This window comes from Condylura cristata, unplaced genomic scaffold (genome assembly GCF_000260355.1).
Source record: "Condylura cristata isolate star-nosed mole 26May11 unplaced genomic scaffold, ConCri1.0 scaffold00001, whole genome shotgun sequence".
Lineage (NCBI taxonomy): Eukaryota > Metazoa > Chordata > Mammalia > Eulipotyphla > Talpidae > Condylura > Condylura cristata.
Window position 1 is genome coordinate 52,129,328 of NW_004567102.1, and position 15,432 is coordinate 52,144,759.

A 15,432-nucleotide genomic window follows, 5' to 3' on the forward strand; every position below is an offset into this window, starting at 1 on the left:
TGGGCTGCTTCCATGTCTTTCCAATTGTGAATAAAGCAGCAATAAACTTGGGTGTGTAGGTATCTTTTTGAGTCAGCATAACACTATATCTTTAAAACAATTCATAGAAGACCAATTTTATTCTGTTTCAATCAAGTATTTCAGACCTTTCTATGTGTCTTAAACCTCTTTCTTTTCTTTTTCGATTTATTTATTTGTGCATACAGAGCTGGGGTACAGGCGAGAGGCTCAGGGGTGGCGAGAGGCTTCACCATAGACAGAACGGGCAGATCAATGAAGTACACTGCTGAAGGGAGCAGCGGGCAGGTCAGGAGAGGTCTGCCACGCCATGTGGTCACCTCCGGGGCAGGTGGGGATCGAACTCATGCGGAAGTGGCTTTAGCTTCTTAGTGCTGTGCTTTAACCTGCTGCGCCACCAGGGAGGGCCCAAACCTCTTTCTTTTCTTTCTTTCTTTTTTTTTTTTAAAGATTATTTACTTATGCATTTAGAACAGGAGTACAGGCCAGAGGTGCAGGTGTGGTGAGAGGCTTCACCAGAGACAGAGGGGGGAGCAGAACAAGCAGATCACCGAAGTACACTGCTGAGGGGAGCAGCAGGCGGGTCTTCAGGAGAGGTCTGCAGCTCCATGTGGGTCACCTCCAGGACAGGTGGGGATCGAACTCATGTGGAAGTGGCTTTAGCTTCTTAGTGCTGTGCTTTAACCTGCTGCGCCACCAGGGAGGGCCCTAAACCTCTTTATTTGTATAGGAAAAATAAAGCAGCATTGAGAAAGAAGGTACTCCCAGTCCTCACAGACATGGGTATAGTGGAGAACCCAGGGATGTGTTGGTGCCGGGTCACTGTGAGGTCAGGTTTAAATTATTCCCAAGAAACAAAAGTTAAGTCAGGGTCACAACTTCTTACCTACTGGAAATGAATTGGAAGATGCCTCGGTATTTACCTTGTTTCCTACTAAGGAAAACTATGTGCTCAAATAATACTTTGGAAATATTTTACATAGTTCACTTGGCAAAAAGTTTGAGAATACAATTCATTGTATCATACAAGCAGCCTCTCAAACATTCCATTGTTGTCTTTTATGCAAACCTTCTATTAATTTATGAAGTACATCTGTGTCTACTACCTACAGATTTTTCCATGGGGAAAGAAGGTGAAGAGACTTTCTTTTGCCCTCATTGGTGCAATACACTGTCTACATTGCTCTAGCAGCACAAGGGCCAAGTGAAAATGAAGTGGGGGCAAAGTATGTGTGGACATGCTTATGAAGTTGAGGACACTTGCTTACTCACTTGAGGTCCAAAAGGTCTGGTTTTTTACTCTGGATACATGTACTTTCAAAGAGGGGAATCAAGGTGAATGAGCGGTAGCATAGAACCGTACCTCTTCCTCTTCCTCTTCTTCCTCTTCTAAGTCCTCCTCAACTTCTGCTTCGGCCTGATAGTCTTCCGTTTCTTCTTCATAATCATCAATGGTTAACTCCCAGGCAACATATTGAAAAGGTTCTGTTAAAAAAAAAATTAAGAGAGAAAGAAACATTTGAGAAAATATTTTTAGGCTAAAAGAATATTAGCTTATTACAATGAGCAATGAGTAGAAAAATTAATTATAATGATGATCTTTTAGTTTAAATATATTTGCAAACAGGTGTTTACAAACCCTCTATGTGACTCTGATGAGTGTGGCTAGTGCTGTGGTCTCCCACAGCTGTGCTGATTGGCTGGTGGCAGCTCTGACAGTTTTAAAACATCATTCCCGATACGCTGAATGTTATATTTCATAAACTATCATTTATGCATTAATGTTTCACAGTGCTCTTTTAATATTACCTGATTTTTTTTTTTTTTTTACAACAAATGTTATGGTTCTAGCCCTTACTTTCCATAGTCTCGATTACTTTTTGAAGTAGCTCCTCTGGAGACTTATCTGCAATCTCCAAGTTTAAAATCTGAGTAAAAGAGTCAGTGATTACTGTTTCCATAAGGCTCCAAGAGGAGATGAAAGATTTGATGTGGTCTTTAAATGGTTCCATTTCAGGAACATCAGGATAAGCATCTTCTGGAAACTCAGGAAGTACAACTTCTGTTAAAGGAAAGAAAAATGAGGCTTAAGATACTATATCTTCAGTCAGATTGCCAAAATAATTTAAGCTTTATATCTTTCAAACATTTGTAAGAAATGAACTTAATATTCTCAGTTTATGTAGGCATTCACAAATTCATGTTTTAATTATACTTTGTTCCATGTATTGGCTATAGATTATTATATATTAGTGAGTTATTATGTATTGATGAAATCCAAATTATATGACTAATTAATGTGAATTTCATATGATAAATTTAACTGTTAATAAACTATGTAAGATACAATTTGCTGAAAAACAGAATTATAAGATGCCTAGATACCCTTTTTTTAAAAAAAGATTTGTTTATTTATGCATACAGAATTGGGGTACAAGCCAGAGGTGCAGGGATAATGAGAGGATTCACCAGAGACAGAGAGGGGAGCAGAACACGCTGACTAAGAGCACTGGTGAGAGGAACAGCAGCCTGGTCAGGAGAGGTCTGCTGTGCCATGAGGGTCACCTCTGGGGCTGGGGATCGAACTCATGCTGAAGGGGCTTTAGCTTCTTAGTGCTGTGCTTTAACCTGCTGTGTCACCAGGGAGGGTCCTAGATATACTTTTAATGCTATAAGCTAAATAAATATAATGAGCAGCACCTGGAAAAAGAACCAAGTAGAAAGTTGTCCCTTAAATAAGGGACGAGACCTTTTGCAAAAGAATATGAGGAATACTTTTATTTTATGATCTCACCTGCTTGAAGTAATTCTTCAGTTTCCAGCACCTCATTGGTTTCTTTTGGAATTTCTGTTTCAACTGCAGAATTCTCAACAGGTTCAGGTCCTTAGAAAATAAGTAAAATATTCAGTTTTGAATTTTAAAACATTATTCTATTATAAAGTTTAATACAGAGAAAATTTCCAATGCCAGTTTAAACTGCACAAGTTATGTCTAATTTAATGTATAGCTCTTATTATCTAATGTATGGCATAAAAAATAATTAAGGCAGAAAATGTAAAATACTCTTAAATAAACAATAGGTCAATGATTAAAAGACTTGATACATGGTCATACAATTTTGGCTAAGTACAGTTAAATGTTACTTCCTCATATTTGAACATGGCATCAGGATAGCAATGACTTTACCTTTGGCAGATATCATTTGTCTGCCACAGGACACTCTCGGTAAAGCAAAAAAAAACAAACAAAAATGCCCAAAGTAATGAATTTATGTTTGGCAAAGCCATTTTTCTTTATTTTTTTATTATGGTAAAATATACAAAAATTATCTTAACCATTTTCACATTTACAGCATGGTGATATTAAACACATTCACACATCTGTGTAAATAGCCCCAACCTTCATCCTCATAGTCCCTTCCATCTTAGAAACCTGAGACTATACTCATTAAGCATTAACTTCCACCCTCCCCTTCTGCCCAGCTGCCTGGAAGCCATCATAATACATTTTGTCTTCATGGCTTTGACTATTCTAGGTAGAATTACACAGCATTTGTCTTTTAAGGACTAAATAGGGCATTTTTAAGTGGAAAAAAAAAAACAACTACATATGTAATTTTAGAAATGACTTTGGAAAGACACACTAAGTTGGAGGGAGGAAAAAATTACTAGCTAAACCAAATGTAAGTCCTTCTGAAATAGAATGTGGTTTAATATGGCAATACAGATCCATCATTTCATAGAAGTGAGCCAGCCCAGGAGAAGTCCAATTATGTCTATAGCTTCAGGCTAGAACTTAGTCGAATGGAGTAAGATGTTGGCATTAGAACATCCAAAGCAGGTTCCTGGGGGTGTGGGATGTGTGTGTGTGCGTGTGAGTGTTAGGGATAATGAGGTAAAAGATAAGAAAACTAAATCATTTTCTAGGCCAGATCTCACTAATTTAGAGATATTGAGACTCTGGGTATATGTTTGATTATAATGGATGTCAGTTTCTTTTATTTCTTTGGGTATTTATGACCTGTAGTCTTGCAATACAGGGAGAGCTGTCAGGTTAATTGGTTAGGTACTGAAGAAAATAACAAAGTTTCTGGGTGGGAATTCAAGTCAATAAAAGTGTGGAACTCTTAAAAGGAAATTAGGTATTTCATCCTGCTGGCTGGCTCCTCTGTGTGGTACAAGGGATATGATTTTCATTTTTTGTCTGATGACACCAGTATCTATAGCAAAAAATGATCTATTTTGAGCTTGAGATTTCTCATTGTAAAAATTCCCGTTAATTCTGCTTCTTTTATCAGCTAATAGGAGCTTCATAATCTGGAGTTGTTCCAGGCAGGCATCAAGCTGCAGGTATTTGAAGACTTAACATGTAAGATTAGTTTCTAATCCAATTCTAAGTGTGCTTGGAAGCATTTAAGAGCCTCACTCCCATCACAGGGTCCCCTATGTTTGCTGCGTCAGTCCTGAGTGTGGCTTTCATTGCTCAGACTCCTTGCCCAAACCGCCAAACCGGACACTCAGGCAGACTGGCTTTGTGGGCCTGTGAGCTTTGTAGCTGCACAGGATCGCGTGCTCGGATTGGTCTCTGGAGTTGGACGCTCATTTGTTGTCATTTTGAAAATTTTTATGATTTTACCTTTAACTGTTTACTACAGTAAGACCTAAAGGAACGCCAAGGGAGCGCACAGGCGAGCAGAGAGACGCCCAGGACGGGCTTGCCTGCCTTTGGCATTTCATCCCCGAGAGCACTCCTGACACAGTGTCATGAGCGAAAAGCTCAAAGGGCCCCACTGTTTGTGGTAGGAAGTGTGCCGAGGGCTGGGTGGGGGAGCGTGTGAAAGCCTGGAGAGACCATACTCTCCCTGTTGGCCTACAGCTTGTCTCAGATACAGAGAGAAGGTGATAGCATTTAAAGAGTCACGAATGACTAAGGAAGCCCACCATATCCTTTCTTGCTCCTGTTACTTTCCTGTGTTAACTAAGCAGTTAAGTGGAAAATGATGAGGTAGAAAGGGAAAGATAAGGACAACCGAGAATTCCTCTTCTCTTCAGCCCTTCCTTAATAGGAAGATAAGGGTTGAGTGTTAATAGAATATGAGTACATGAAGAAGTTGTTTGTGAGTGAAAATGACTTAGTAAATCTGTAAGAATGAAATGCATATGCACATATGAACTGTCAAGTAATACTTGTGTCATTTGTTGATGCTGCATGAGCTAAATGTTCTATTTGCCTTTAAAAATAAGATGCACAGGCCCTCCCAGGTGGTACAGTGGGTTAAAGCACAGCACTTGGAAGCTAAAGCCACTTCAGCCTGAGTTCGATCTCTGCTCCGGAGGTGACCCACATGGCGTGGCAGACCTCTCCTGACCCACCTGCTGCTCCCCTCTGCAGTGTACATCGGTGATCTGCCTGTTCTGCTCCCCACTCTGTCTCTGGTGATTCCTCTCACTGCCCCTGCACCTCTGGCCTGTACCCCAGCTCTGTATGCATAAATAAATAAATCTTTAAAAAAAATAAGATGAGCAGTGGCAATCACTTAAAATTTAATTTTTCTTTCTTAAAATGACATGAAATAGTCATAAAATAAAAAAGCACCACAGTAAGTTAAGAGACAAACCACAGGAGAAAAGAAAAACTTTTATACTTTTGGATCTTTAGTGGCACCTTTAGTGGCTCCTCTGTTTGCTGAGCAATGTGCCCCACGAGTTATGCAGCAGGTCCTGAGTGCCAGTACTGGGGCAGAGAACACATGGCTTCCACACTTCAAACCAGGTGACTTGGGCAAAATGGCTGCTCCCTAGCATGGATGTCTCCAGGCTTAGCCTGCTTCTGTTTTCTCAGCACACACACTCACATATACACATGCATGCACATAAAACCCCCTAATGTGCCTAAGTGGGCCTCAATAAAGTCTGACCTGATTCTTGCTCTGGCTCAGGGGTCTCAGAAACTTCAGGCTCTTCAGGTAAAGGTCCCTTGGTCTCCTCAGCTATATCAGGGGTTTCAGCCACTTCTTGAACTTCAGATTCTTCACCTTCCATATCCTCTTCAACCTCAGTGTCATTCTCTTCTTCTTCCAGAAAGAAATGAGAAGAAATAAATGATCATTCTCTTCTCTTTGGGTCAACAAATGTTTAATTAGGCTACCTGACAAGCTATTTGGTGCTGAGGCCACAACAAAGAATAGGAACTGGCCCTCTTGGAGCAAGGGGTTTAATTTACCTCAATAATAATAATAATAACAATGATAATGATAATAATCTCTCAGGACCCAGCTCATGGAGTGCACAGATGTCAGCTATGAAGGCTCTAGTCTCCAGGTGTTTTCTAAATAGTTCCTGAAAAGCTCTGTTGACAAGTTCAAGTGGAAAGTGAGGGAAGGTCCAAGGTTAAATTCAATTGAAGAAATGCACGGCAATAGTTCCAGAGATAGAGCCAATGAATATGTTTCATGATGACACGGGTATTCCCCTTGGCATTTACTCCCATTGGAGGGGAAATGTCCTCTATTCTGAGGTCAAAGCAGGACTGCAGAGCATGTGGCTTCCAAGTGTATGATCCGGAATACGTGAATGTTTTGTGTTTTATGGAGAGTTTTATGCTGATATAGCATTTGACGAATGCTATTAGGATTGGGATAAAGTTATGAACTCTACACCAGAAACTCAAAATGTCCTTTAACTGAGGAAAAAACAAAAGAATAAGAAACAAAAATACAATTGGTCATATGTCTAGTATGTGTATATCTGTTTAAAATTTGTCTCTCTATATAAGTACTTTATAAAGCATACTATGAAAGTAATTGATATAATGATGAAGAAATATTTTAAAAAATACTCTTTTTCTAGAACCAAATGGATAATCTTTGTATCATAAGTGGAAAGATGCTCCAAGATTCTTGTTCAATCTGTGATTCTGTCTGAGCAAATTTGCTAGTAGTTATTGTGTTACAATAAATTACCCCAAAACTTTATGGTTGAAATAACAATAATCACATAATTGTCTTTGAACATGTTAATCTGAAGTCTTGACCGGGGCTAGAGTATTCACTTCCATGGTAACTACTCAATGTCAGAACCAAGGTCTTCAGGGTACAGAGATAAGCTCTGGTCTAAAACCTGATCCACAGAATTATGTACATCATAAAAATGGTGATGTTTTGCTGTGTTGGAGTGGCTTGTTGCATGGCTATGAAAACTGAAATAGACGCTCTTTACATGTTTGAGCCAAGGCCCCTCTGACATTCTGGTAGAACTTATGGAGCCTTAGAGTAACACTTTCAAGCTCCTAGATTATATAAGAAGCCAAGTATATGGAAATGATATTATCAAGATATCAAATTTTTTATGCTGTAGGGATCTTTACTAATGCATTAAGTAATAAGAACTAGTGGAGAGTTTAATAGCTACCATAATTTTGGAATAGTGAGAAGCATAAACAAGATATATAAAACTGTAATGTGCTATGAACCTATCTTCATTTTTACTGATAACAAAGTCAAAGTACTGCAAATATTATTGTGATTTGTTGCCTAATTGAAGGATACACTAAATTACAGTAAGCGTTAAGTAAAATAAAGTTGATTATTTTCTCGTTCAAGTTCACAGACCCCTGAATGTTATCCATGGATCACAGGTTAAGAGCTCAAGTTTTTGCCCTCCAGTCATATAGTTGTATGATTGTTGTTAACCAATGTCATTTCAACACAGGGGGGAAGAAAAAAAAAGAATGGGGGGAAAAAAGGAACTCCAGTTTCAAAAGAAACTTTTAGAATCAGTTCATCTATAATGGAGATGTAAAGACAATGGATGCTCATAGTGAGAGCTGGACTATTCTCTCAGTCCTCAGGATTCTTCTAATACAAAACCAATAGCTGTGAGGCAACAACCATTTTAAACTCACTGAACAAGCTGTTCTGCCATGTACCCCTCTTAAAGAGGTGCAAGGAGGTATGGTATCAGGAGTCTTTTTCCTATGAATGCATTACTATGGTGACGGTAGAATTTATCACACTGAGTGTAACGCTTCGAGAACAAAAGGGGTCAGATACTTTAGTGCCATAGGCAGACACCTGGGTTTTCATGGGCACATTGGGAAGAAAGTGACACTGCCAGTAATTCACTTGAAATACTGCTGCTGCCTCTATAACACATTAGTCATATCAATCTGTGTTTACCTTTGGCCTTCTCGTTCATAGCGTCCATTAGTCTCTGATTTTGTTCTTCTAGTCTCCGTGCCTCTTCTGTGGCTTTTCTGAAATAAAAAGGTCCAACATTTAATTATCTTTGGAAATTTAGACATCTCACAACACTGTAGGATTTAAGGTTTATTATGATAAAAAATAGACTAAGCTGTTCATAATATTCATCACACTACTTTACAATGTAAATGTCTAATTCACACATGTTGAGACCAGTTAATTTCCAGGGGTCCTTTTTTTTTTATCAGTTAGAATTTTATACTTTGTAAAACTTTGCCTATTAATTAGGAAACCTGTCAAAATTAATAAAGAATTGTTATATACCAACTTGAAAGATTAATGGAAGACATTGTACCATTTCCCCTTCTGATTAAGTGAGAAATGGTTTTCGTTTAACAGCCTAATGTTAAATGAAAAAAATATAATATAAAACTATATATAATAAATTTTAATTCTGTATTAAAAATTTATATAAATGATGACTAGAAGACTAGAAGCAAGCTAATCAAAATGCTAATAGTAATTGTCTGAATGATAGCATTATGAGCACTTAAAATTTATTTTTAAAGATTTATTTATGCATACAGAGCTGGGTTACAGGCTAGAGGTTCAAGGGTGGTGAGAGGGTTCACCGGAGACAGAGTGGGGAGCAGAACAGGCAGATGGATGAAGTACACTGCTGAGGGGAGCAGCGGGGTGGTGGTGGGGGGGTGGGGAGAGAGGCTGGGAATCAAACTCATGCTGAAGTGGCTTTAGCTTCTTAATGCTGTGCTTTTAACCTGTGACGCCACCAGGGAGGGCCCGAGCACTTTAAATTTGTATACAATTTTTGCTCTTAAAATTTTTTCTATATTGAATAATAGAATATTTATGAATTTGTCTTTGTAATGGGAAAATTTATTTTCTGATTTGTCTTTTTAGTACTTTAATAATGAAATTTAAAGGGATGTAGAATATGGAGACTTAAAATATCTAGTTGGAATCTGTTTTTCATTTGAGTTGAAACACAAATTGCCTTAATGGTGAAAAGAGGTTTAAGTTAGTAAAGTGATGGAGAAAAGCACTCTTTAAAAATTAAAATGCATATGCCTTTGACCCAGAAATTCTATGTCTAGAAACTGATCCCCCAGGAATTGGTATGCTATTGTATATAGAAATATAAGAATGTTGATAGCATTTAAAAAAAAAGATTTATTTTATCTACACATGCAGAACTGGGGAACAGGCCAGAGTTGCAGGGCTGGTGAGAGGATTCACCAGAGACAGAGTGGGGAGCAGAACAGGCAGATCCACTGGAATACCCTGCTGAGCGGAGCAATGGGCAAGACAGGAGAGGTCTGCTATGCCATGTGGGTCACCTCCCTGGCCTACAGTGGAATTCATGCTGAAGCAGTTGTGGCTAGCTTCATAGTGCAGGCTTAACCTGTTGTACCACCAGGGAGGGCCCCTGTTGATAGCATCTTTTAAAAGTATTAAAAAATGGTATCAAGTATTCGCCAAATGAGGATTGAGTCCATTACTCTCAGTAGCACACTCCTCACCTCTCCTGTTGACCTGTTTTCTGTGTCCTTTTCCTCTTCCTTTGAAAATGTAGTTACAAATTTTTTCTTCAAAATACAATACTACATCTCTTCTACCATTGGTGTTTCTTTCTAATAGGGGGTGCTCTCTCACTGTATTCCAAACCTTGCAATCTAGACAAAGAGAACAGTTCTCTTTGTTTAAGACCCAAATTTCTGAGATCTTGATAGTGTGCAAATTTTATTTAGCTCAGGCAGAGAGTTCCTTTGTGAGGCTTTTCATACTCAAACCTCAATAAAACATGCTTTTACTGGGAATCTCAGACTTACTAGGAAGAATTTTGTTAGATGATGATTACTAGATAACTTCGATAAACCACTTGGATAGATGAGTCAAAGACAAACGGGGAAAGAGAAATGGCAATGACAGAAATTACCCTGCATTGGACTGGCATTTTGGAAAGCTGCAGACTGTAATGTCTTTAGATTTTTAGACCAAGTTGTAATTCTTAATCCTGTTAAGTTGACCCCTATTCTAACCAAGTTGGAAAAGGCCTTTAAATGAGTATCTGTTTTGTTTCTTTCTGTTTTAGATTTACTTTATTCAGCCTATGAAAAAAGTTTGTTTTGAAATACTCACATTTTTAAATGAGTTTTAAATATTTTAAAAAACAACATATAGAAATCTAGAAAAGCCTCTTCAATATGGTCAAGTCTTTGGCATTAAAAAGTTTACAAAAACTGGCCCTTCCTGGTGGTGCAGTGGGTTAAAGCACTGTACTAAGAATCAAAAGTTACTTCCGCATGAGTTCGATTCCCGCCTGCCCCGGAGGTGACCACATGGCGTGGCATCTCTGGCCTGTACCCCAGTTCTGTATGAATACATAAATAAATCTTTTAAAAAAAAAAGTTTACAAAATTTTTTTTAAAAAAGATTTATTTATTTATTCATACAGAACTGGGATACAGGCCAGAGGTGCAGGAGTGGTGAGAGGCTTCACCAGAGACAGAATGGGGAGCAGAACAAGTCGAATGACAAAGTACACAGTGGGTGGGTCATGAGAGGTCTGCTGCACCATGTGGGTCACCTCCGGGGTGGGGTTCGAACTCATGTTGAAGTGGCTTTAGCTTCTCAGTGCTGTGCTGTCACCCACTGTGCCACCAAGGAGGGCTCCAAAGTTTACAATTTTTTTTAAAAAATCCAGGATTAAAAGAAGTAAAAATTGATTATAATAAATTATAGGGATAGTTCAGAAGATTCTATATTAAAAAAAGGTAAGATGAGTGATGAAAATTGGGAAAGTAGAGAAAGTAAAGATCTTTTTCCTTTCCTAAGCAAATTAGAGATATACTAGTATGTATTTTTCCTACTGAAAATGTAGCAGACCATCAGCTTAGAAATCACATCGACTTTTATTTTACTTTTATATTGATATCGATATTTTCTAATTATTTGAGTATTTCTGGGGAAAAATTAGGTAACTGCCTAAATCCTAGCAGATTGTAGTTTTATTTGTATTGTGAATGTACAGAATATATATATTATATAGATACATATAGAACATACATAATCCACTAATATGGATATACATATAGATACACACATACAGACTCTACAGTATGCTCTGGGAGTGACAAGTAGCTACTCTAGGAGACAAGACAGCAACGCCATCATCTCATAGATCTGAAATGATGATGTAAAATCTACCACTTGCAGGTAGTCAGTCTTGTACCTTTATATTGGTACCAGTCTTTGTGGTCTTCACAGTGCATTCTCTAGAAAGAGGCCAATATTGCTTTCTTCGACACATAACAAAACTTTTCAAAGAGCCCTCCCTGGTGGCACAATGGGTTAGGACAAAGCATTGCAAGTTGGCCTCAGCCGCTTCAGTGCAAGTTCCATCCTCTGCCCTGGAGGAGATCCACATGGCAGGCAGATCTATCCTGACCTGCCCGCTGCTCCCCTCAGCAGAGTACTTCCTCCATCTGCCTGTTCTGCTCCCCACTCTGTCTCTGGTGAAGCCTCTCACTAGCACCTCTGGCTTGTACCCCAGTTCTGTATGAATAAATAATAAATCTTAAAAAAAAAACTTTTCAAAGCTAAAAATAAATGTAATAAATTTATTCTCTAAGTTAATACTTTTTAGTCAATATATCAAATAATATCATTAATTATATTAAATATTAATTATGTTATACTTTATATTTTTATGTTACAATCCCAAAGGAATGAATAGCTAACTTAGATGAATAATGAACACTGAGAAATAAAATCCTCTGGCACAGACCTATCAGTTAGCCTCCTATAGCAGCTTAACTATCCACCTGCCAGCTTTGTAATTTCTAGACCTTAAAAAACTCTCCAAGGGCCCTCCCTGGTGGCGCAGCAGGTTAAAGCATAGCACTAATAAGCTAAAGCCACTTTAGCATGAGTTCGATCCCCACCTGTCCTGGAGGTGATCCACCTGGCGTGGCAGACCTCTCGTGACCCGCCTGCTGCTCCCCTCAGCAGTGTACATCGTCAGTCTGCCTATTCTGCTCCCTACTCTCTCTGCTGAATCCTCTCACTGCCCCTGCACCTCTGGCCTGTACTCCAGTTCTGTATGCATAAATACAGAAATCTTAAAAAAAAAAAAACAACTCTCCAAAACCCCTCCTCAAATTGCTAATATCTGAAGAGAAAAAGAAATAGCATTTGAGAAAACTTCAATGGATACCATCATTAATAGTAGGAGGTTTAGTGGATTAGCATAAAGAAATTTGCTTTTTAAATATCTTAGCCTTTCTTACTTTGAGAGGTAGGGAGTCCAGTGAACAAATTAAAATGTAAAGTATCTAAAGATGCGTTTCAGCAACAAAGGACAATGAGAAAATAATATGTTTTTTCTTTTTATACTTTTCCCCCCATCTGAAGAATTTGATATTTAACTAATGACTAGGTACAAATATATTCACATTTTTAGAAGTTCCTCATTGTGCTCAAATTAGATAATGAGCTCTTGATGTCAAGTAGGTGGAGGGTGAGTGACGCATGTGTATATACAAAGGGGTGAGGATGGACTCTCAAAATTATATAGTTATGTTATGACTGGTAAATGAACAAAATTTGCAGAAAATAACCAATCTTGTTCTTTCATTATATAGGACTTTGGTTTTAGAAGTCAGTCCTATCACACATTTAGCATTTTAATTTTCTTTTTATCATAGTATTTAAGATGCAAATGCTAGTTAACACAATTAATTATCAAATAAATATGTTATAAAAAAGTCTTACCTGTGCTTGCTGATTTTTTAAAAAGTCTTTGGAAGTTAATTAGATTTGCAGCCTTGAAAATTTTTACAACCCTGTACATCAGAAATTGTTTTTTATGTTGTTGAAATTATAGCTTTTCTTAGAAATAGCACTGCACCAAGTTAATGGTCCACTACTTTGACATTGAAGACATTTCATAGATATAAATTGTAAGTAGGTATTTAACAACAATAAAAGAAACATTAGCATGTTTTATTATGTCAGGAGATTATACCTTGCTGCTTCTTCCTCTGTTCTTTGCTTTTGTAGTTCATCAACTAATCTTTCTAAAATACTGGAGTCAATTTCGGATTTATTCTGTAAATATGTTCTATTTAATAAGTATTTTCCTAAAATGCAGAAAAAGAGAATAATACTAACTTTTAAATCTGTAAAACATAGTGAGATATAAACTTGGAAAGTAACAATGACAATTTTTTTTTCTATTTCCAATTTGTTTTTCTTTAAGTACTTATTGAAATGTAACTCCCATTCTTTACAACACTTACACTATCTTAAATCCTCTTAAAAAGTATATATTACATAAGTAACTGAAACATGGCATGGTATATAAATAACTAAAACATGGGAAGTATATGAGTTCATTTTCTGGATCCTATTATCAAATATATTTTCTTTACGAGGTAAAATGACAGAATATTCTTGATGTTGACACTGAATCTTGGTTAAGGTACAGACTTATTTCTGGGTTCTCTATTTTGGTCCATTGGTCCAAATGTCTTTTTTTATGCCAGCATCACATAATACTATCATACTTCCTATTGACCTATACAAAGTGATAGCATAATTAAAATTTAATTTTGTTGTCTTTATGTACCTACTATTTCTCATTTGAGGTGAAGGAGGACATATATATATATATATATATAGTCATTGCCCTCGGGCTTATTTGTGCATTTAGAAATTATAGATCTGACTAGCTCCCAAGAACGATTGATTATAAAGGCCTGCTGGAATGTCCAGAGCTCTAGAGCATAAGCTTTGATTACCTATGTGATGCTGGAAGCTGTATTTTGTATGTCTAGGTCATGAAAGGGTTGCTGGGATGCTATTTGTACCAATGGATGGATGGAGAGTTTTCCATTGTATATTTTAACTAAAGATATTATCAGCAATCATAACGTCACTTTTAAATTTACATCATAAACATTTACTAACCATTGTTTTCCGCATTTGATAAAACAATAACTAAATCAGGTATAATTCCTTTTTCATTTAAGGTTGTCCACAGTTCTTTTATAACAGGGCAATTGTCCAATATCCACCCTCCATATGTGGGGGCACCATGAAACCTATTCTTATTTTCTTCTGTCACCTGTGAAAAATGACACACTGGTATTACCACCATAGCTTGACAAGTTAAGGATGCTACCATAACATTCATGTGATCTTTAACCAATGATATTTTGAGTTCTTCTGACTACACAGAAGAGTTAACTTTAAAAGAGAAACTAATTTTAAAAGAATAAAGCTGTAAGCTTAAAAAATTAAGAATGGGGAGCAAAATCCTTTATTAAGTAAATGCAGAAATATAGTTTGGGTACCTGTTTTTCAGTATAACTGAGTTCAGAACCTGATTCAGAAGATCTAGCTCAGTGCCCCTAAGCCTGCCTTTTTTTTAAAAAAGATTTATTTATTTATGCATACAGAATTGGGGTACAGGCCAGAGGTGCAGGGGCAGTGAGAGGATTCACCAGAGACAGAGTGGGGAGCAGAACAGGCAGATCGACGAAGTACACTGCTGAGGGGAGCAGCGGGCGGGTCAGGAGAGGTCTGCCACGCCATGTGGTCACCTCCAGGGCAGGCGAGGATCGAACTCATGCTGAAGTGGCTTTAGCTTCTCAGTGCTGTGTTTTAACCCGCTGCGCCAGCAGGAGGGCCCCAAACCTGCGTTTTTTATGCTCCCAGAAGAAGGTGGTCTATGTGTAGCAGTGCAAGTGCAGCTTGCTCTTTTTAGTGACAAAAGTGTTCATTTTTCTTTTGCTTTTCATCCCTTAATGGAAGAGCACTAAGATGGTTACTAATAGCAACGGCTTCAGTGAGTTCATGGAAATTGGCAAAGTGGATCTGAGTATACCAATTCAAAGGGTTTTAAACAGCTATGTGCCTCCAGGTAATCACAGGATATTAGAAGTCAAAGAGTAAGAAATGTCAAGAAGGCCAAATAAAACTCTCTGACCTGTGCCAAATTTAGGATTATTTGATTTGTAGATTTTTATCTGAACACAGTTGTTTTTAAATTCTTTCAAATATTTAACATAGGAAATTTGAGGGGGAAAGAGAGCTACTAAGTGGTAGTATAAGTAAAATAAGTCAGACACAGAAAGACAAATATTGGATGATCTCATTTATACATGGAATCTTAAAAAAAAAAAACCCA

General features: G+C 37.6%; 1 protein-coding gene across 1 annotated transcript in view; it reads right to left on the bottom strand.

The window, feature by feature from the left end:
• Positions 1–15,432, bottom strand: part of AK9 (adenylate kinase 9) — an 81,592-nt gene that overhangs the window by 30,452 nt on the left and 35,708 nt on the right. Inside the window, exons 18-24 of the mRNA XM_004674083.2 lie at positions 14,211–14,367; positions 13,267–13,381; positions 8,196–8,272; positions 5,937–6,092; positions 2,813–2,902; positions 1,877–2,077; positions 1,377–1,503 (exon numbers count right to left, since the gene is read on the bottom strand). Of these exons, the coding sequence (XP_004674140.1) occupies positions 1,377–1,503; positions 1,877–2,077; positions 2,813–2,902; positions 5,937–6,092; positions 8,196–8,272; positions 13,267–13,381; positions 14,211–14,367 (923 nt within the window). The remainder of the gene's footprint in view (positions 1–1,376; positions 1,504–1,876; positions 2,078–2,812; positions 2,903–5,936; positions 6,093–8,195; positions 8,273–13,266; positions 13,382–14,210; positions 14,368–15,432) is intronic.